Source organism: Papilio xuthus, unplaced genomic scaffold (assembly GCF_000836235.2).
Source record: "Papilio xuthus unplaced genomic scaffold, Pxut_1.1 DF827570.1, whole genome shotgun sequence".
Taxonomy (NCBI): domain Eukaryota; kingdom Metazoa; phylum Arthropoda; class Insecta; order Lepidoptera; family Papilionidae; genus Papilio; species Papilio xuthus.
In genome coordinates, this window is record NW_013531079.1 from 2,615,206 (window position 1) to 2,638,819 (window position 23,614).

At 32.9% G+C, this 23,614-nt stretch overlaps 1 protein-coding gene and 1 long non-coding RNA gene across 2 annotated transcripts in view; one reads left to right on the forward strand and one right to left on the reverse strand.

Annotated features, from left to right (window-relative positions):
* Window positions 1-2,671: 2,671 nt before the first annotated feature.
* LOC106118715 (uncharacterized) overlaps window positions 2,672-23,614 on the forward strand; it is a 31,924-nt gene continuing 10,981 nt past the window's right edge. The window contains exons 1-2 of the long non-coding RNA XR_001227933.1: window positions 2,672-2,885; window positions 5,863-5,883. This is a non-coding gene — a long non-coding RNA (uncharacterized LOC106118715). The remainder of the gene's footprint in view (window positions 2,886-5,862; window positions 5,884-23,614) is intronic.
* Window positions 6,265-8,040, reverse strand: LOC106118713 (attacin-B-like). The gene is given in 3 exon segments (NM_001312009.1): window positions 6,265-6,555; window positions 7,040-7,234; window positions 7,798-8,040. Coding segments are annotated over 3 exon segments (579 nt in total). The 5' UTR covers window positions 7,980-8,040; the 3' UTR covers window positions 6,265-6,353.

The following is a 23,614-nucleotide window of genomic DNA, read 5'->3' on the forward strand; positions in this document are numbered from 1 at the left end:
CCGACTGAAACTGTTCCTAGTCCCCTACCATACGTTCTCGCAACGAACATTACGTCGAGTTTAATAGAGTGATAGATGGCGCGACCGGAGTGATAAATCGGTGACGTTATGCGAGGGACGCTTTCAGATTTTCGTTTTCTAGACAACGGCCGATGGATAAGGATTTATTACCCCGTCTGTTGGTTTCATAGATATAAAGTTAATTGAATAAAAAAGATGATGCCTTTTCAAAAATACCTCGTTATTATTAACGTATTTTTACACAATGGAGGATAATTTTAGATGGATTTTTAGAGTTATACTTTTTTGTATTATATGTGAAAAAGAATGAAAACGACAAAATATTACGCATGCTGAATACTTTAAGTACCCGTACTAGTTGTTAGAGTCGAAAGACTTACTTTTTTTCCCTTTTATGAACTGCTAGAAATTAGGATACCGCCAACCGATTTTACTTCTTTTAACTTCATCCTTTTCAAAACGTTGTTTTACTGCAATTTCGTCAAATTTTCACTAGGTATTATTAATAATAATAACGTCTAAAATCATACTTTAATTTACCGGAATAATTTCCAAAAGTAGGGGTTTTAAGATTTCATCTGAATGGGTTCTTCGGTCCCTTGAGAGTCGACTTAGGGAGATCATCTTTATAAACCTTTATTAAGATATTTTATAACCGTTCTCATATTATGGCTTTATGTATAATGATTTATTCATGTATACTAATGCAGCCCTGCGGCTTTGTTCCCTACAAATTAAAAAAAAAGATTATTATTCTTGCACACAATATTATCACTAACTTTTGAACTATTAGATCAAAACCGTGTAGCGTAAAACAAGCAAATTAAGTTTAAATGTTGGGAAAAAGAGAAAAGTAATCCTTCGCTTTTCTTACTTATCGACAACTATCGATGGATCGAATTCTTACGTGTCTAGTGGTAAAACGATTCACATCAAATTTTAACACGAAAACTACGCAAGAAATATCGTATAATACATATTGATGCTAGTCTTAGGCAAAATTACTTGTATTAAGTACACAAAACATAAATAGGCTTCACAAGCACTTATGAACACCTGTGGGATCGTTAAACTTGCAAAATCGACATATCGTAACAAGATCCTTCCATACAAAAATACAACAATCTTATGTTCACGCGTCAAGGACTAATTTTGCTTGAATATTAATTATTAAACACGTAGGACGTAAGTTTAATCTTCAACGTCATATGTACCAATTTTAGCTGAAGACGGCCACATGGCAGCTAATTCAACTGCGCTGGCGGCAGATGGCGCTGCAAGGCGGCCATTATTGTATGTCATCTCAGTAACGATGTAGTGATGTGACTACGAAGGCGTATATTATCGATATCGTAGTACTTCTCTCAGTCTTTGACTATGGAGAAAAGGACTAAGCAAAAAGACGGGGTAAGATAAAGATGACAATCAAACAAACAACATCTGCGTATCATGCTGATACGTTAAGTAGTGCATATTCATACATTTACTAAAAATGACCTTGAAGAGATAAGAGTGGAAATACAAGTGACACGTTTTTTTTTATTTATATGATTACTTATATATAACACTGAATTTAATTAATGATAATACATAGATTTATTTCAAATATTAATTAACGCCATATCATTGATTGAAAATGTTTCAATCGAATATTAATTTATTCGCATACGAATTTAATCCTAATTGAAACCATATTATACAATTACAATGCTATTTTAAAAGTAAAACAAACTTTTAGATAATCATGTATTAAAAGTAGAAAATTAACATTAAATTCACATTTAAAAGAGAAAATATTTAATTGTTCCTTCTTAAAACCTTATCTTCAATTTAAAAAAACACATATCGATATATACACAACACTAGAAAAAGCTTGCTGTCTAAAAGCTATTAGCAGTTGGCGTTGGGCCGCACCTGCGACTGTCATTTCCTACGGAGAGATTACTTACCATCCAAGGCGTTCACTTAGCCTTAGAATGTGAAACACGGATGTCTATCACCCACTATAACATACAGGATGTGTAAATATGACGTAGAAAATAAAATTCTTCGGCATAATATGAGCTCGACAGTCTATATTGTACTACGTAAATGATAATATTGGAGAAATAATACCTTAAAATACTTTTCCCTACAATAGGTCTTCTATACATCTCTATCAGACGTAGATAAATTAAATTTTCTTACACACTAATTATGCCTTTATAGACATTTTATAGATGATTTTCCATTTTTAAATCAATTATTTTGACCCGGAAATGTAATGACAAAAAATGCCAATAAATCCGAACTGGCCATTTGTAATATTATTAAATAATCCAGTTAAAAGAAGTCAATCGAATGAAGAAACTTCCCGATTTAAATAGTGCGCAGATAAAGTAGACATTTTAATTATTCTTGAGTATTTGTTTTATAAATATTAATTGTAAATTGTTGTGTATATTTGTATAAACATTTTTTTAAAATCAATTACTAAATTTCGACGGAATTATCGATAACACAAAATTAAAAGTAGTTACCGAACTATTTTTTGATGCAGTGCATATAAATTTCTATTGCGGGTATTGTGAAATTTTATTTTGATTTGAAGTACAAAATCGATCTTGGTGCAGTATGTATCATGGCTTGCTTAGAGCGTTGTTAACTAAATTAAATTAAGTTCTGTTTAAATATAGTACATGTTAGAATAACCAAACTTTTTAAATAGTAGGCCCGGTTGTGCGCTGACGCCTGACCAAAATGGTTTCGTGAGTGTAAATATTTTCAAAACAATAATAACCTTAAATAGGTTATAGTGAAGTGAATTAATTATTAAATTAAATAATGTAAATATTTATCGATGAATTCGACACAGGGAAACTAAGGTAAGATTACATAGTAATTATTTTTCTTAAAGATTATTTGAGAGTAATATACATAAATATACGATGGAGAATATTGTATCTACGTATCACAATTTTTGTTAAAAGAAAGGATTATGTTATCATATAAATCTTACTATCATTATAAACTAGCGCCGTCACGTCAAAAACGTCAGCGCTTGATTAAGACAAACTACATATAAGCCTATGTGTTCTCCCAGACTATGTTCTACATCTAAGCCAAGTTTCAGCGAAATCCATTCAGCCATTTTTGTAGGAAAATGGGCTGTTTTAAGGGTTTTCCTGGCAATTATTCTAATTTTTCTCAAGACCAAGATAAGATAAATCCGTTGAGCCGTTCTCGAGTTTTAGCGAGAATAACGTACAACAATTGATTTTTGTAAATATAGAAAATTGATGCGAAAGTTTAGATGGATGGATGGATGTTTGAATGTATCTCCAAAATGGCACAACGGATATTGATAAAATTTGGCTCACATATAGAACATAGTCTGGAAGAACACATAGACTACTATTTTGTTTTTTTTAATTTCGCGCGGACGGAGTCGAAGCAACAGCTAGTTCTATTCATAAAAGGTTCTTAGGCTTAAGAGCCGGACTAGACGAAGCCTTTAAAGGTTTTACCTATAATTCCTTAAACCAGTCTTTGTTATACAATACTTTGAACAATGAGTTGATATGTATTGTCCTAAGGGAATCAATCTTTGAGTACGTATAAGTACAATTAAATATATTATAATATATTTGAATTAAACATTACAAACCTAATCTATACATATTAATAAGTAGGAGGCGTCCCAGGGGCCTCATTTTGTCCTCTTTCCCTTCCCACCCTATTTCTTATAAGGAAAGGATGGGATGTGGAAGTGGACTTTCCGTATGAGAGGATGCACGGTAAGGGAAAATATTTTCTTTCTGTGCATCCTCTCCTCCGTCGATTAAAGGTAGGTAACGGTCGCTTCGCTATTTCAGCGATTTCAGGTGGCCGCACGCTCGTTTGCCACTTCATGATATAAAAAAAAGGAATGTCTGTATGTAACGTCAAAAAAACCGTGTTTCATACATACATATACCGGGAAGTACTTACTTACTAAACTTAAATATGTTACCGTCTTATCATGAACATTGGCCGTTTGCAAATTTGCCACTTATTTTATTATTAAGTTAATATTACTGTACTTTTTACTTTATAAACGTATTTCTAGAACAGTTAAATGGATCTCGCTTAAATTTGGCTTAGATGTAGAACATAATCTGAACACATAATGTAATAATTGTTTTTTACGGGCGGAGTCGCGGACAAAATCTAGTAACGACGTAAACAGTTTTATGTAAGACGTAGAGTAAACTACTATGCATTGAGGAATTTTAACATCAAGACGCTGCTGTTTTGAAAGAAGTTACGCTTCTGAATATTCAATTATCGAAGTAGTTAAGAGTTTTTCCGGAGGCGGCAGCGCTCCGTTTAAAATATTAACGGGGATTTTTTTTAAAGAATAAGATTATCTTCTTTTTCTTAGAAGAGATTTTTTTCTAATTTTTTTTCAATATTGCCTTAAAAAGGCGTTGTAATGTAATACAATTTTGTGATTTATTAGAATTTTTTTTACTGTAATATACATTCAGAAAATATTATTTAGCTAATCTGAATTAAGTTTTTCAGATTTTCGTGTTACACAAACTTAATCCGACACTGTGCCGGTGTACTGGCACAACTCTAGCCTTACTAAAATGTCGATGTTTGCGTGCGATCACTAATCATTTTGACACTTGACTTTGTAATGAAAGCGCGCCTTTCGCGCCAAAGGATTCTAACTAATAATGTCTTAAAATAATATAACTTGCTATGAGTTTCTGAGAACAAAAACTCAATTTAAAACAGGTTATTCACTCTGTTGTAAGACAAAAGACATTTTATACAGAAATGTTAGCCTCAGAATCCCACGGTTAGAACTCTATGTTAGAATTGTTATAATACTTACGCATGTTAATATGCTGCTCGTTAACTTACTATAATGTACAAAGTAAGGGTCTAGACGGAACCCTTCTTATCATGTTACCGTTACATTTAATCCTCGGCATCCTTTAAGTCACTTAAGGGATTCCAACGTCTTTTAACATCAATGAAATTTTATGTTGCTAAACGTTTTACGAATATTATTTAACCTTTTTATTTTTTTTACTGTAGAATTTTTACTTAATTCGCTTTTGTTTTTTTTATATATTTTTTTATAACATAAGGTGGCAAACGAGCAAGCGGAAACATGAAATCACTGAAGTAGCGATGTGACCGTTGCCCATAGAGATACGCAATTGCATCTGCATTGCCTACCTTTAATGGATGGAGGAGAGAATGCACAGAAAGAAAATATCGTCCCTATCCATGCATCCTCTCATCCGGAAAGTTTTTGGAATTTAATTATGTTGTTTTTAGGATAAATAAAGAACGTAAGTTTCATTTTGTCAATAGGATTGGAAGTGAAGAATGACTTACATACACACATAAAATATTGAAAATACGGCCCTTCGTACACAAGGTAACGTAAATGTTAAGGCAATTCGTAAAGGTTCATGCACACGCACACGTTGCCTAAATTTTGTTTTTTTGTCAATAAAAACAGTTGCTTGCTGTGAAAAGTCGCTGTGATTTTCCAAATGGAGAAGTATATTACTTTAAAAAATTCATGCTGCTTTGTGTGCGAAGAGTTTATCCTTCGCCCGCGGCTCGAATTAAAATAAAACTTAATAAGTACCTTATGCATTCTTTCATACTATGTTCTACATCTGTGTAAAATTTCAGTAAGATCCGCTTGGCTGTTTCGGAGATACCTTGAAACAAACATCCATTGATTCATCCATCCATCTAAGCATTCGCGTAATGTTAGTAAGATTTAAACATATTTTAATTTCAGTTTTTTCAAAGAGAATATCTGGAATGACTGATATTTTTTTGTTACAGGTTTAGCAGTGTAAACGCACGGTAAGGATTTATTATCTACAATATTAAAGGCACAGAAAATGTATTAATAGAGAAATTAAATATTATTATTTTATAAATTGCTGTTGCGTTTTTAAAAACCCTTGAGACGGAATTGCGCGGTTTATTAAGGCATTAAGTTTAGAGAGTTTTATTAACTTTTTTAAAGAATTTATCTTCTAAGATGCGGCAGGGAAGACGCTACGTTTTTAATTATCCGTTTACCGAACTATTCGAGAGTTTTACGGAAATTGCAAATTAAAATATCAGACCGGAGTTTTAATTAGTTTTTTATAAGGACGATGAATCAATTTTCTTTCTAATTCAATCAGAAAAAAATATACAGTGGCCATCGAAATACGACGAGAATTACAACAAAAAAAATTATGTCCAAATATTTATTTGTTCATTTACATAATTAACGCTGATTAATAACATAAAGGTTTCGTTTTTTTATTCTTTATTTTTAATTTTTAAAATTTCTTCTGATAATGGAAGAAAGCATTTTGTGACCAGTTGCCTTTGCTATATGGCGCGTCGATCTTCGAAGCACCAATGTTAGCACTCAAAGATGATGTAGGTGTTTGGTGCAGCTTCAGTCCTGTGGATATGGAGTAATTTGTTCTTTGCGCGATCGGTATGCGAGCCACAGATGCGCCGACATTGGCGATGTCTCTGGAAATTTAAACAATGTATATTCGACGATGAAATGTGTTCAATCTTTTATTATAGGTATGGAATATTCTTTGATATTTAATCTAAACTCTACAAAGGGACTGGCTATAGACATAGTATTTTGTGCCTATTTGATTTTCGCCATTTTGGTATTGACGGTGGCTTGTAACGGTTGGGTGGATTCGAACTAATAGTATAGATTGACTTAACTGTCACATCAACTGGTGCGTTTTAATCGCAACGAAGCAAAAGCAATCGCCTATCCATTTATAGAAGTCAGTTTAATATATCTCCTTGTTGATGTATGGTTGGATAGTATGAAATAAGATATGATTAACAAGGGATTAGATTCAAATATAATGGCTGATAGAGATGAATGGAAGAGTAGTGCATACTGTGCCGACACATGGAAAATGGCATGATGATATTCGTTTTTTGTGTTTTGTATTATATTAAAATTTACTATTATATGTATAAAACTTACTTGTATTGGTAATTAGCGCCAGCTCCATGAGTAGAGTAGTTTGGGGTTGGTCCAGTCGGGAAGTTCTTCGTGGTGAAAGCATTGACGTCAACTTTGTGGTTGCCTTTGTTAAGAACGTTAAGGTTGCCAGCGGCGGTTACTTGGTTGCCGAAATCAGGCCGGTGAGTCGCTGTTAATCCGGCGCTGTGGCCAGCCCTGGAAAAGTTGTAGTTCTATTATATATTGTAGTGAATTTAAGGAAGAGTGTGACAACTTACTTGAATCTATAATGTCTGTAATAAATAGAAAAAAATGTAAAGTAAACTTTAAATTATTCATATTTAAATTCATATTGTATTTTATATATAATAATAATATTGGTATTACTATTTTATTTTAAACCTAAGAATTTTGCAGCTTTCGCTGTATGTCTAAATTAATTTGCTTAGGATCCAATATCTTAATACGTAATGACAAGATTTAAACCTAAATAAAATGTAAAATTTCACTGAACTGCATATGAAAATTTCTTAAATCTTACTTTTTACTATTATAATATTATAAATGCGAATGTTGGTATGGATGGATGGATGTTTGTTAGAAGGTGTCCTCCAAAACAGCTGCATGGATCTTGCAAAAATTTGGCATAGATGTAGAACATATAGTCTGAAAGAATACATTGACATAGGCTACTGATTTTTTTTTATTCCACGCTGACAGAATTGGGGTCGAAAGCTGGTGTTACATATATAGCAAAGTACAAATAATGTTATGCTTACTCGCTAAAAACTCCTAGGCTTCCAGAAGCGGCGTTGTAAGAAGGGCCCTTGGGTTTTGGAGAATTGCTGGCATCTTTATATCCTTCAAGTGATGCGGATCCAAACACATTACCTTTCGTAAACGATACGCCTACATCTTTACTTTTGTCAAGATTTTCGATACCATTTGCTTCAAGAGGCATTGTTTGAAACAAACAAATGTTTTGGTAATAACACTGACCTTTGTAAAGGCTTGGAAAATACTAAATGTTGAAAATTTTCTGTCTGTTTTATATAGTTAAAGTGAAGGGTACGCAAGGGAATCCCCGTAGTTAGGACTGTCAGCAAAACATTAATACATCACACTTCTTATAACGATGCTTTTTTATACAAGCCGTACATTTATAAATACAATTTTTGGCTCCTATTTTTTTATAATTTAAAATGTAAGTGTTTATGGCTGATTTTTCTCCTAAGTGACCTAAACTACTAGCAGTTTCTCATAGAAAAAGCACTGTTTTTATTCGTCGTATAATATTGTTTAAAATTCAAAAACTTAAAAAGTGCCTATATGATTATGCTATGTTCTACATCTGTGCGAAATCTCATCGACGTACTCTACCTTCTAACAAACATCGTCGATCCAAACTTTCGCATTAATAATGTTAGTAAGATTTATGTTAAAAATAATCCTAAGAAGCATCATATCATCCGAGTACATTGAAATTTTAAAATTTCTTTCATACAATTTATGAGCATAACAATAAGATTTTTTTTATGCAGTCTGTATCAATTGCTCCTGTCTGTTGCGTTTTAATCGCGACTCGTAGTGACTCAGTAGACATATTTAGTCCCGGGGACTTACTGCATCCTGTGTATATAGATATCAATATGTTTATCACGGCAATGTACCAATCTGAAAACGTTTCGTTTAAATTTTAATATACATAATAACTTACACTAACAGATTATAACATCATCTTCAGCTCACAATACGTCCACACTGAGGGGCTCGGAGCCTATACTAAGGGTGATAGTCAACCATGCTGGCCAAGTGCGGGTTTACTTCACACATATCTTTGAATTTTTTCGCAGATATGTGCAGCATTTCAATGTATTTGTTCATCGCAAGAACTTCGGATATATCTTTATATATATAATTCTTCTGTGCGTGTGTATGTCACTGAACTTCTCTCAAACGACTGGACCGATTTTGATGATTTTTTTTGTGTGTGTTCAAGGGGATCTGGGAATGGCTTAGATTCACAATTTTGTCCGCTGGACAATGTTTTTTAATTAATTTTTAATTTATTAGTAGTTGTTGATTTTGGAATGTTTTACATTGGATCCGACAGACGGCGCTACCATCGCAGTGTCAAATTTTAAATAATATTCGAATTAAAGACGTGTAGACAGCACAACGTCTGTCGGGTCCGCTAGTGTATATATATAAATAGAAAAACACATGACAAATTTATTTATAATTTTTGTAACTTTTTTTGTACACTTCTCTGTCTCAATATATTTCTATTCATATATCACGAAAGTTGTACAAGCGGTATAAGAAATCCAATCCTCTCTCACGATTTCATCTTTTATTCATTTCAATCTTTCCTTCCAGTTGATGCTATCGGCGCTAAGAAACAATAGCCTCGAATAAACTGTGAAGTACCCAGATTGTATTAAAATACTTCGTACTAACATATAGAGAATTTCATGCCTCTTTTTATACATTTTTCTTGTTGAATATTTATTCTATTCACTCTTACTTATAAAGTCAGATTGATAAACTTTGATGACTTTAAAGGTTCATGTCAACGTAGATGTACAAAGAACTAAATTAGATTACTAAATAGAACCTTTGCACACAAATCAACGTAAATCTTCGGATTTATACAATGTCATAGAGTTTCGTTACCATGCGTCGATGACATTTTGTTTTTTTTTTGTCACCAAGTGGTCATCCTCGACCAAGAATATAGTTAGTGCCTAAAAATTTCCTATACCTATCATGTTTTCTTTGAAGTGATTATAAGACGAATATTTACCTACTATTAGCGTATACATGTCGCCATTTTGTACAGCACTAACTGTCGCCCGCGACTCCGTCCGCGCGGAATTAAAAATAACTATTGGTCGCAGCGTAATGTTATATAGCCTAAAGCCTTCCTCTATAAATGGACTATCCAACAAAAAAAGAATTTTTCAAATCGGACTAGTAGTTCCTGAGATTAGCGGGTTTAAACAAACTCTTCCGCTTAATTATTAGTATATAGCATCATCAATGTATATAGCATATGCTCAGAAAATTCCGCATCCTTTACAAAATGCCAAGTCGAGCAGACCAAGTTTCAGAAACGTTAAAATAGTTGAGAAATTTACATCAAAGTAGATCGTGACCTAATAAACTCAAGTACCTCTTAGAACTATTTGAAATTCCTCACAAGTCCTTGCTTACAACATTTATGATATCATAGTGTAATAGTTATAGGCCTTTTAATCCACATTATCTAGTTGTCAAATAACTTTGAGTTAGATATACATCTAAGGTTTAACATGAACTAATAATTGGCAGCTTTAGTTACGATTTGTTTGAAACTAACTGCTGAATTAGTTCGAAGTGTACGACAAATTATAGACTTAAAGTTTCGACGACATTTCCAAACTTGTCCTTTATGTTTGGACTAAAATAATTTGATACTTTATTAAACACCATACATTATATTTCAATCTCTTTACTACTTAATCGTTGTTAATTTGGACTTTCATTTACAATATCAGCTATATGTTACAATAGAAATAGATTACAATATTTTCTAATGCGCCTAAAGAAATTTAATTGCAAATAATATTGACACAATCTTTGTATTGTTTGTTACCAGGGGCAAGATTGTGTGTGGTTTATTATTATAAATTTACATAATCCATTTCAATAGCCTTTTAATGTGTGTATATCAAATGAAAGGACTATAACATAATAAAGGTCCAGTCACGTTCTGAATCCTTTGATTTCGATTAAGATTTTAACAATAGTTCGAAAGTTTCTATTGGGCGTTACAGAACAATGGTCGTTCTTTATATTGCAAGTGCCCTTTTAAATCTAATGCTACTATTCTTTGATTGTAAGTGAACGTGAAGTGTATTTTAAACACGTTTTTAATAGTATAACGTGGTAGCTGTCGCTTGCGATACTTTTGTGCAGCATTAAAAGAGTTCATAAGTATATGTTAGAAGATATGTCCAGAACGGTTGCATTAATTTCGCTGGAATTTATTATAGCATAGATGATGAACATAGTCCGGACAGACACATAGACCACTAATTGAGTTTTTTTAAATTCCGCGTGCATGGAGTCGCGGTCGCCAGGTACTTTATAATATTAAAAAGATTTATAGTCACATTATTCTAATTTTATTGAATACTATAGATATTTACTTCCACGTTCAATATTTTCATCATCACTTAAAACATCCAGACGCTTAATAGTTATTAAATAACCATTATAACTCTGAGTAGTGGCAGAGTATATGACATAATTAAGTGATAAAATAAAATAAAGCTTAAACTCCCTTTCTAGTTAAACGTCTTGTCTAACTGAAGCAATTTTCTCTAAGATGAGGGTTAAATGAGCAGCGATTACATTTGAAATAAATGACGTCTCTTGAGATTAAGCGAATAGCTTCAGTTCTCTAACAGAAAGACCTTAACATAATGTTGATTAAGTTATATACTGACGTCTAACAAAAATCTGTATATACAAACTTTAATCTTTTTACTATTTATTCATAAGTAGATAATCATGTACTTACATACCTTTTTAGTCGACTTCAAAAAGAAGGTCATTAATTCGTTTGTATGATTTTTTTATGTTCGTTACCGCGTAACCAATATGACTTAGGGAGCATATCATTTAGGTGAGATGTACATGGCTGTCGTAACGACAGCCATGTACATCTCGCCTCGGTGTTCCCGTCGCTCGTTTACCCCCTTCTCTTATAAAAAAAAAACTCCACCCGTGGTGCTACGATTTTGAATTTTTTTTTGATTGTAGGTGGGTCCCATTTTTTATTAATTCTTAAACTGACTAGAAGTTTAGTAGATTTTGAGTTTAAGTTGAAAATGCATTACGAAAATTTAGAACTTTTTTACTTTCTTCGCTTATAGATACTCAAAAGTTAAAGCCAGTAAAAGTTAATTTCTGACCCCCGATACTTATCGATTTCATGCCTTAACAAGCGTATTTTCAAATCAGTGGTTTTCAATACTTCCCCTATCTACCCATTGGAGTAAGCGATAATAAAGTCCCATTGTTCCATACCTTTATAGTTAGGTCAATCAACTTTAAAAAGTGTTTTCAACACCTGTTCTAACCAACCCTCAGCCATTGTAGAAATCCCACCCTCTTTTTAATCTAAGATAAAGGGGTACATTGAGCGCTTAACCATCGTATCTGGAAGTATTTTCTACTTATCTACATCGATATAGAGCCTTATTGCCAACGCATTGGAATGTTTTTCTATTATTTCAGTGTCCTTGTTATATTGGCATACTCTGTTGATGACTATTTTATTAGATACACTTTTAACTTCTTTATGTAAATTAAATTAGGGTTGATTTTTGCATAATTTGTGCTGTGATTTAAAATTGTTCTTCCCGTCTCTAGATACAAGACTCGACAATGGGTGCTCTTGTTTTACCAGTCGTTGAATGCTTAGGACCTTGTCACAGTAGATAAACTGTAGCGTTTATTTGTTAAACTAGCGGTCGTTAGCGACTATATATAAAAAAACTTAATTAGTGTAGCCCACCCATCCATCCATCCAAATCACATCACGTAAGTTAAATAAAAAGGAGCATTTTCAAGCCATAAATTCGAAAAAATATAAAAAATGAATAAATAGTCCTATGTCCGTCTCCATGCTCTCAGCTACCTCCTCACCAATTTTCAGCCATATCGGTAAAGCCGTTCTTGAGTTATAAATAGTGTAACTAACACGATTTTCTTTTATATATAGATACGTATATAAGTATATAATATAATTTGTCATAAGCTTGTCAACTTATAACCAAGCATAATTGCTGGCAGCAAATGATGGACCGAACGATTCATTCATTATTTTGACTTGTTCTATCTTTGTCCATTTGATGACCTGATAGTTTGTAAACTGTCTAAGATCAAGAAAATAATCTTAAGGCTAACCACAAGAAAAGCTATGTTTACTTAGTATCATATGATGAAGTACTAAGTTCCATTTTTATATAAAATATTAGCAGATTTTTTTTTTGTAAATTTACTAATATTTCTTTTGCCATTCCAACTAAGCTCTAGGCTTGTGCTAGGATATGGTTTACGACAATAGTCGAATGGCGGGATTCGAACCCTCGACCTCGTGATCGGAAATCCGTACCCTTAACCATTAGGCTATTGACGCTTAACTAAGTTCAATTATAATACTACTTTGTATTTTTCAATTATAGTGACGGCCATCTTGGATTAAATGTATTGTTTTTTGTTCTACTCGTCAAGTCTTTCCATTTGATACTCATGTTAGAATGTTTGAACAAGTAATAAGTAGAAGTACTATACATAATTTGTTATTACCAAAGTTTGTTAGAATAACGCTATAGCGTATTGAAGTCTCTACCTTATCAGCCGGGTCCTGAACGGGGAGAAATACCCCCACCTCATTGACAAGAGATTATCAATGGATCGACAACTTTATTATGTTCCCGTTTTAATTTTATCCAACTCAGATAAAAATATATTGAGTCAATATCACATTGACTTCTAATAGAGAAGAATAAATTATTTTTGAACTCATAGGGGAGGAAAAAGAAAGTAACGAGATTGAATTTGGATGGTTACAACGATATATATAGACCGAAGAATGTATGGATGGATTATGTAGAAGTGGGGGGAGTGAATGCATAGAATAGTAGTAAATACTACGTCGACACTTTATTGGAACACGGATTGAATGATAGTAAAGAGACATGCATCCAACAGTGATTTTCTATCTTATATATAAAATTCTCGTGTCACAATTTTCGTTCCCATACTCCTCCGAAACGGCTTGACCGATTCTCATGAAATTTTGTGAGCATATTGAGTAGGTCTGAGAATCGGCCAACATCTATTTTTAATCCCGCGCGGATGGAGTCGCGGGCGACAGCTAGTTTATATATAGATTTATCCGACGTACTATCAAAACAATTTGAAACATTAACCTCATTCAAAGCGATACTGTATAAAGTGTTTTTTTCAATTTTCACAAGCTTAAAGTTATTCCCTGAAATAGTCATGGAAATAGCTTTAAAGCGTACGTTTTTTTTATACAGAACTCGGATACTCGTAACTGAAATAAAAATTTTTAAAAACTAAACGAGAAGCGATGAGTTTTCAAACTCAAATTGCGGCGCTGCGAGCGCTGTATGAGAGAACAAGTTGTAACAACTCACTTGTTATTTATACTTTCTGCCTCAGATTTATTAATATTATATGTGGTTGATGATATGTTTAATCTGTTATTATAGGAAACGGCTAGATTACACAAATTGAAGGTACCAATAATTGTGAAATGAATAAAAGAATGCCAATGAGCAATAATTAATAAAATCAGAAATAGACATTTTTTACTTTTTAACAGTATGTTTTTTATATTAATGTGTAAAAGTAAAGTCAGCTGTTTTGTGTACGCTTTTTTTAGTGTATTTAATAGTGGAGTACAACGTAATTAAATGTGTTTTTTACATTAGGTTTCCACTTCCTTAACAACTTTACATGTTTGTTACCTCTCTTATTCTCTACGGATTAAACAAAGATGGCTATGTTTTTGACAGTGAAACGGTTACGAATTCCTTTTGTTTTATTATAATTTTGAATGAAAGACAGAAAGCTCTTGTATGTATTTTAACATTACGTTTTCGGGTCTTTTAAATTACAAGAATTGTGTCTTGATGTCAGGCTGTCTTGGTTTTATACTTAAAATATCTTACTTTCTTACTAATATTATAAATGCGAATGTTTTGATGGATGGATGGTTAATGTCAAGGTATCTCCAGAACGGCTGCATGGATCTCGCTGAAATTTGGCATAGATGAAGAGAATAGTCTGGAAGAACACACATTAAGTTTGTTTTTAATTCCGTGCGGACTGAGTCACAGGCGACAGCTAGTAATAATAAAATCTAAGCTGTGTGCTGTACATAATATAAAAGAAACCCGAGTTTTCTATGTTTTCTATGTTTCAGATTTTTCTTAGGAAGTCCATAACCTTATTAAGACGAATTAATTTTAAAATATATTAAAATAACTTACAATCCGACCCATTTTACTTAACGCTTACTTTTTTAAATAATTTAGAAACAACAGCAAACAAAGAAAATTAAGAGCACTTAAATATAAAACGCGAACAAAAGATTTAAAAAGATAATGTTTGCTACTTTTTTTCAAGATAAATTCTTAAATAGACGACAGGAAATTGAATCAAGAAAGACAGAGAATAACAACTTAGAGAACCCAAGGGACAGTACATTTCCACTACGCTTTATTCTTTGCTAAGTACTTTATTCTTAAACTAGCATTTACCCGCGACTTTGTTCGCGCGGAATTAAAACAAACACTTTTAGTAGCATATGATATGATGTGATAACAGCAGTCTACTTATATACGAAATTTCATCCAGATCCAAGAAGAGCTAAGCAGAGGATATACCTTCTAACAGACATTCAAAAAACTTTCGCATTTATAATATTAGTAATATTTGTTCCCACTGAAGTGTAGGGAAAGAAATAAATATAATTTTGTTTTGTAACGTTTAAATTCACATTCCGTGGCTCTACGATTTTGTTTTGTAAAAATTAAATAGGCGTATCTGACACTGAACGTATTAAAAGTTAGAGATTTATTTCTGTAGTGTAGTTTTGGAGTTATGAAAAAGTAGTACTACATTTCATCTTTGCTATTTCGTATTTTTGACGTTCACGATTCTAGATCCAAAACAATTTTACGTGAATGAAACCCATACAAACAGTAAGATTCAAATTCTGATATTAGTATTATACGGCAATAGTAGTCTTTAAAATTATAGTTCGAAAGTAAATAACAAAGTTTTATGACTCGCATTAACATTTCGTAATAGGAGGCAAGAGACTACTACGTTATAGTTACACTAACTATGTTTCGTCTTCGATATTGCAAAGTCACATGTAAACAAATAATCCGGTTAAAGACAACAAGGAACTGTTAACTGAATTTAGCAAGTTCCTTAAACAACCACGAGACAGTTACAGCGGGGCTTTTGCTTGTACAGTAAATGAGTTTGTTTTAGTTTTAAAGTTTAAGACGGCTACGTTTATTTGTGACTCACAACTAACGATATTAATAGGATAAATTATAAGTAATGAAGGTTAAAGAAAGTATGGGTAAATTAAACTGATATAAAAACGGCTAAAAACTCACGTATATTCGTTCGGTGGGGGCACCAACTAGTTGCGAGCCCATCGGGGGCCCTTCATTAGGGTGAATGGTACTAGTATTATTTCGCGGACGCGGTCCGTCGCTCAGTTTATATCAGTTTATTATAATTTCTCTCGAAAGTTTGAATAAATTAATATGGAAAAATTGTATGAAATATGCGTAAGAAGAGAGTGAATTCAGATATGACGGCTGATAGAGATGTAGAAAGTAGTACATACTTTGCCTCTGTACAGAGCTTGATTTAGTTTGAAATAGTTCAACCTTTTTACACGTCAGATAAATCAAAAGATTTTTTTAAACAAGTCTGACGTAACTATATTCGTGAGATATATGACAAATGTTTAATATTTTGTTGAATGATCGTTCATCAGTCGAAAGAATATGCTCACTAGTTTCAATGCTCGTAATAATAATAAAGTAAATAAGAACAACCTGAATAAAAAGGATACTTATAACTTTAATCTTTTATTATAAATATTTATTTATCGAAGCAAATTTTCCTGTTTTCTTTGATATTTCAAACTGTCTTTCATAGGAGACCACTGCGATGAAAGTACGGAAATAAGAATCGGGACAGTATAATGTGGATAAGGTTTAATTTATAATCTACTTTCTTTAACGTCATCTGCTCTTTCCAATTCGGAGTCGATACAGCATTTACTAATCATCTATATCTAAATTAATACTAAAATCTAAATTCACTTTCTTCTTATGCATATGCATTATCCTTCACACTTTCTATCCATACTTTCTTTGGTTTCCCTGTACATTTGTAACAGTCCAGTACCACTCAACATTTTTTTTAAAATGTCATGTCCATATTTTGTTAACGTTCGATGTCGTTGTCCGATATCGTCATAGAGTTGATTATATAGGAAAGAAACGTACCTGGTAAAAGAAATGAGCAATGTTGTTATTAAGTGAAGCGGAATAATTTGAAATTAATCAATTCACTATGTAGTAATTAATAAATTCACGTATTTAGAAATTATTAAGTTCTTATCTTAGATAGATTTTTTAAATCTGATATATGTAAAAATGCAGTATACATATTTATTTAAGTCTCTACTCTACAACTTTATACATTGGTAGAGTGCGCTTCTGAGGACTGGAGTAAGCTGAAAACTATTAACTATGTACATCCTGTTACTTTCGTATGACATTCTATTAGTAAGCGTGGGTTTCTGACATTAAATTACGTGTATAAAACATATCGTCATCCCAGATCTTTGAAAAAACAGAGTTAACAATATGTTTCAAACCGAGGCTCAGAAACCCATGGTTACACGCTGAACGAAGTTTTTATATGTTCAAAAGATATTTCTATATGCAAGGTAAATCCTAATAAATCCGTCTATTGCTCAGTCTTACGATAAACATCCACGACAAACGTTTATTGCAGATCTGTACAAAGCAAAGCGTACTGACTGAAAGCGAGCACCATTCTATGCTTATTGAATTCTAACAATGAGATTTCGTATCAATGACGCCTGCTCGTTTTCCCACAGTTTGCTATACTGAAATAAATTATAACAAAACGTAAAATGAATGTTACTGAACGGTTTTATTTAACTCTGTTTATTCAGTTCAAGTTTTTTTTACTTACGACCATTTTCTTTTAATAGTTTGTTCTGTTAGGGTTTACATCTTTAGTTGAGGTATTGAAAGTTTGAGAAAGTCTAGTAAGATTGCCATCTTAGTAATATAATACGAATGTTAGATTGCATGTATGCTCCATGGATGTCTTTAAAATTTGGTATGCATATAGAATATAGTCTGGAAGAAAACATAGATAACTAATTAAGTTTTTTAATTCCGAAGACGGATTCTCAGGCAATAGCTAGTAAGGTAAAGGTCAGAAGCAAGTAGTATACCTAGTTTGAACCAATCAATACTTACGTAACGATCGTAACTCGTAGTCTAAAACGTGCACCAAAATACTGACTCTCGGCTGTGTAATCCAATCAGGACGTATGCGGACATAGAATCTGATTTGTACGACGTAGAGCTAAACACTAATCGGATGTACTGGCTATGAGTTTTCACCACAGATACACTTGTTTAAAAACATGTTGTCATCTTTTTTATATAACTGGGAAGAATCTACTGGTCGTTTGGACTGGGGCATACTTTTTAGCTAAATAGACTGAAAACAAAAACGGCTACATTCATTAATCCGGCGACGCCGACTAGTTTTATCGGGGTTGAGTGAGACTAGGAATATTTGTAGATCGCATTTATATATTGGTCTCTCATGAGTGCAATATTTAAATACCTAAGATATAAAATTAGTAGTCATCGTAGTTTATCTATACTAAAGAATGTATTTTTCATTTCATATCATGTGTCGATTTTTATGTATTACGATAAATATTCATGAAATTCAAGTTTATATTATGTATAATAATATCCAAGAAATAATTTATATCTTATTGGAAAGACGTATATCAAAATATTATTTGACCAAAAAGCGAATGAGCTTTGGCGCAAACGATCAAAGCGCCAGGCAAAGGGCACGGATTCGACGAGCGTGTAATCCGATTGCGACCAACGAAGCGTTTATATAGACTTGCTTTAATGTTACATTCGTACAACGCACACAAATATGATTAATCTATCAACATATAAATGTAAATAAATCTATATAATTGACTCCATTGGCTATCTAAATAATTAGAAGCTTAAAACGTTTTTCCTGTAAAAGTAATTTTCCTAAACTCTTGTTTCATTGAAAACATCGTGATGCAACCTTCATATATCTGCGAAGTTTAAAGATATTTGTGAAGTCAACCCGAACTGGGCTAGCGTGTGTTAGGGTTCCCTAATATTAGGGTTCGCTAATTGTACGGGCAACACTTTGAGCTGTCAGAGAGAGGGACGGAAAATTATCGGGAGCTGGGTGGTAGAAGGTGGTCGGTTGAACATTCGATATTAAGCTGTGTCTGAAAATAAATTAGTGATTATAATATCTGATTTTACTTCAACTGGATATCCTGAAACCTAGATATAGTTATTTATATCTGGGCGTCTTATACGTGGTTGACTATGGTCTACTGACCCCCCTGATTTAAGGTAAGCTAGCTAAGGTTAGCACGAGGAGACGTATAGTGAGCTGATGATAATTTTTGCTTCATTTATATTTCTCGGAGCCAGTTAAATTTTGTAAATGTTTCTTGGTATAGAGGAAATTAGGTCAGCGTGGTCCATCAAAACGGAAGCTTTGAGAGTGGTCTTGCAACTCAATTACTTTTAGATCAATCAAGGCTTCCTCGCAACTGGCGTTTGCCGCCCACTGCGATGTCAAACTTTGTATAGCTTGAATTCTTAGTCGCATATTACAAAAATAATTAATTCGTTAACAAGCAACTATGAATTTAGGGAAGAATACCACCTTATTTTACAAAATCCTTGTTTAAACTGCAAGAAACAACACATAAGCTTCTTGTCAGCGTCAATACAATAAGATTAAAAATAGTAATGTATCTGTATTTATAATTATGTGAGATTATAAATGAGAAAGTTTATATGGATGTTTGTTAGGAGGTATCTCCAGAACGACTGCATGGATCTCGCTGAAATTTGAAGTAGATCTAGAACATAATCTGGAAGAACACATAGGCTACTTCTTTAAGTATTTTTTTAATAATACCGGACAGACAGTAGTTGAGGACGACAAATAGTGATTCAATAAACGACAATATTTTATTCTTTTGAAAAAGAATCCTTCATATAACTTCATCATCATCATCATCATCAGCTCACTATACGTCCCCACCGAGGGGCTCGAAGCCTACCCTAAGTTAGAGGCGACTAGGCCTTATTCAACCACGCTGGCCAAGTGCGGGTTGGTTGACTTCGTACATATCTTAGAATTTCTACTCAGATATGTGCAGGTTGCATCACGATGTTTTCCTTCGCCGTAAGAACGTCGGATAAATGTATAATACATATGTAAATCGGAAATCGAAAAACACATTGGTGCATGGCGGGATTCGAACCCAGGACCTGCAGATTGCAAGTCAAGTGCTTGATCCCAGAGCCACCGACGCTCAATATCACTTCAGCGTTTGCTAAATGCTGAGCTTTTCGCCATTATCGCCAACTTATATGCAAATCCTCTGACTCTCATGCGTTCGTTGTAACACATTGATTATTCATTAATGCGAATACTCCTGAAAAGTTACTCGATCGTTTAAGCTCTCATCGTTCAATATTTAAAAAGTTTTTTTTTTATTTTCATTCGAAATTCCCCGTTTGAAAATCTTTTTCTAGTAAAATGCAAATGCGTCATTGCAAATTGAAATTAAAATAGTCTTAACATATTATATAATAAGTGCTAATTTACAATCCATTTAAATAATACTTTCGTTTTAGGTTTCATTTTTTTAGTGATGATCCCTTCTTTGCGATGTTGTGTCGATATTAAGAAGGATACTTACTGCTTACTAATATTATACATGCGAATGTTTGGATGTATGAAGGAATGTTTGGATGTTTGTTGTCTCCAGAACTGCTGCGAGGATCTCGATGAAATTTAGTATAGATGTAGAACATAGTCTGGAAGAATACATAGACTATGTACGATCCAGGAAATGTGTATGGATTCCTTAGGATACTTAAGATTCATATATTTACTTGGTTCAACACACATTGTTGAAATTTGGCACAGATAGAACATAGCAAGGAACACATGAAAAACATTTTTACCCGATTTTTAATTCGGTGCAGACGAGATTGCGGGCAAAAGGTTGCGTAACATACATTAGCGGTAGAATTACAAGCATAATTCAATCCTTTGCTTACCTTTGATACGAACAATCTGCTATATCTATGCTTCAAGAGATCGAACTTCGGAACCAATCCAATCAAAATCGTCCAAGCGTGTATACGTAGATTAATAACAGAAACGCAAGCTCACAGTAACGTGAATCGAAATGTTCTTGATAATATCGATGTTGGAATCGGTCATCGTAACTCATAAATATCGATAGAATTGAAAATCGATTTAAAACAAATCAATCATATCTCGATAAATATAAAGGATACATTTAAAAGCTGTCTACGTCGATAATTTTGCAATGATAAGAGGAAAAATTGTTTTCAATGTAAATATTGACCAGAAAAATAACAGAGTTGCAATCATGTATCTTACTCGAATGTTTAAATTCAGAGTAAAATACAGATTTAGACAACCAGGATCCAGTCGCACTGAACTATTTTTTGGTCCTTAACCGTAGTATACTTCGGAGTTAGATATTCGGTCTTTTCTATGGTCCATTCTACATATTAACACAGGAGATTAGACTGCAATGATTTGCAAATGTCTCTTCAACCATATAACGCCCGCTGCTAGGCATAGACCTCACCCAAAGATCGCCACGATGATCACTCCTATGCTACCCGCATCCAGGATACTGTCGCAACCTTGACCAGATTACTGATCCATCTTGCGGGAGGCCTGCTCACGCTGCGTCGATCTATCCATGGCTGTCCAGTCCAGGACTTGTCGGCCCAAATTAAAATAAATAAAGAAATTAGGTGTACCAAAATCTTGCTAATAAATACTAATTTGAAATGTGAAAACACCTTTTATTATGTTTTATATTTATGTTACTTACTGAAGAGCAAAATTCAATTTATAGCGAAAGCAATTGTGCCAGCAATCAATGTAGCAGACGCCCATCAAAATATTCATAGACTTTGTTGAAACGTATTTCCTCCAGTTTTCTTTTCAATTTCAAACTGTCTCGCGCTTGAGTCTGCTTCAAAACAACAGCGGAAGTGAGGTATGTTAGGATAACATGGACCTGTCTTTTAAATTTTATTCAACGTAGCGATAAATCTCCACTATCTCGATATGTCTATTGCGGTAATATTCCCATTCCTCATATTCTCTTTGATTAAAGCTGAGATGGTAATAATGTTCGGTTATGTTAAAATGAATTCAATATAAAATATACTTTCCTTCTTTGTTTGCGCCTTCATAATAATTTTAAAAGATGAAATTTCAAGATAAACACATAGGATATGATTATAATTCTCTAGCATTTTATAAAAAAAAATGAAATATGTTTATTATAACTGTAAGTTTTACATATATACATATTATAAAAAACATGGACAGCAAAATGTGTCATCATTTTTCAAGACATTTCGAAACCCACATTAGGATGGAAAAGGATGGCTCTTATCCACATTATTCCAATGATGATCATAAAATGTGAATCTTAAATTTACTGAAACAAATCAAACAGTCTGCTTTAGAGCGAGTAAAAGTTTTCCTATTAAAAATATATTTAATTGTTTGAGTCTGCGAGGAAATTGCCCGTTAAAGATACTGAATGCACCTTTTTGATTAAAGTGTTTTATCAACTTAAAAGTTCATTTATAAATTGAATTTCAAGTGTCTTATTTATTATTCAAGAACTTATAAACTAAGGATGTATTTATGTAGAAGAAGTAAGAGAGTTAGTAATCTCTGCCAATCTACTGTGGGTTTCTTAGACTTAAATTATTTTATAAAAATGTGGGTATCTCTGTCATTATGTTTCACGAAACAGAGACAATGGTATGTTTTAAACGGGGATTTTGTTCTCAAGAACTCATGGCTAGTAAATTAAGTTAAGGGCGTTAGTTATCTTGATGATTATTGTTACACAATGCACATAAATTATTAATTTTAAAACATATTTATTCGTCTATATGAAACTTAGTTATTTTATAAAATAAATTACGTAAATGTTTCGAGATATTTACGCTAGAGTTAACGCCTCTTTGTCTTTTCTTGTTTTCAATACAAATGTTTACACAAGCGAGAGGAGATTAAATCAGGAGAGACGTAGACAAACAACTTAGAATACGCTCCGGGGGGACGCTCGTACCCACTTCTCACTTTAACATTTCCACTGATAAACGCTTGTTTTGTTCCTGTATTCTTGCGTATATTTGTCAACTGACAGAAGATATATTTAACAGATATATGTTAGTTACTTTGTCACCTTCTATAACCTTGGCTGAATATATTTAAAATAAGATGAGGAATAATTAGATTATTACTTATCCTCGAATTGAAGATATGAAGTTGATAGCAATGACCATAAAGGTCGATGTTTTTTTTTTAATTTGATCTAAAAAACTAGTATAAAGAATTTAATATAGTAGAATTTAACCATGTCAGGGATACAAATATTGTCAATAGTCAACGCGTTAAATTACTTATAACTCTTACCTTTCTTTCGGGACCAAAATCTCTGCCATTTTTGACAAAACATTTATATATGCCATGCTTTAAACGGTGATTTTAGTCTCAGAAACTTACGGTTATTATATACAAGGAGTTAGTTTTTAAAAGATTTCGTTA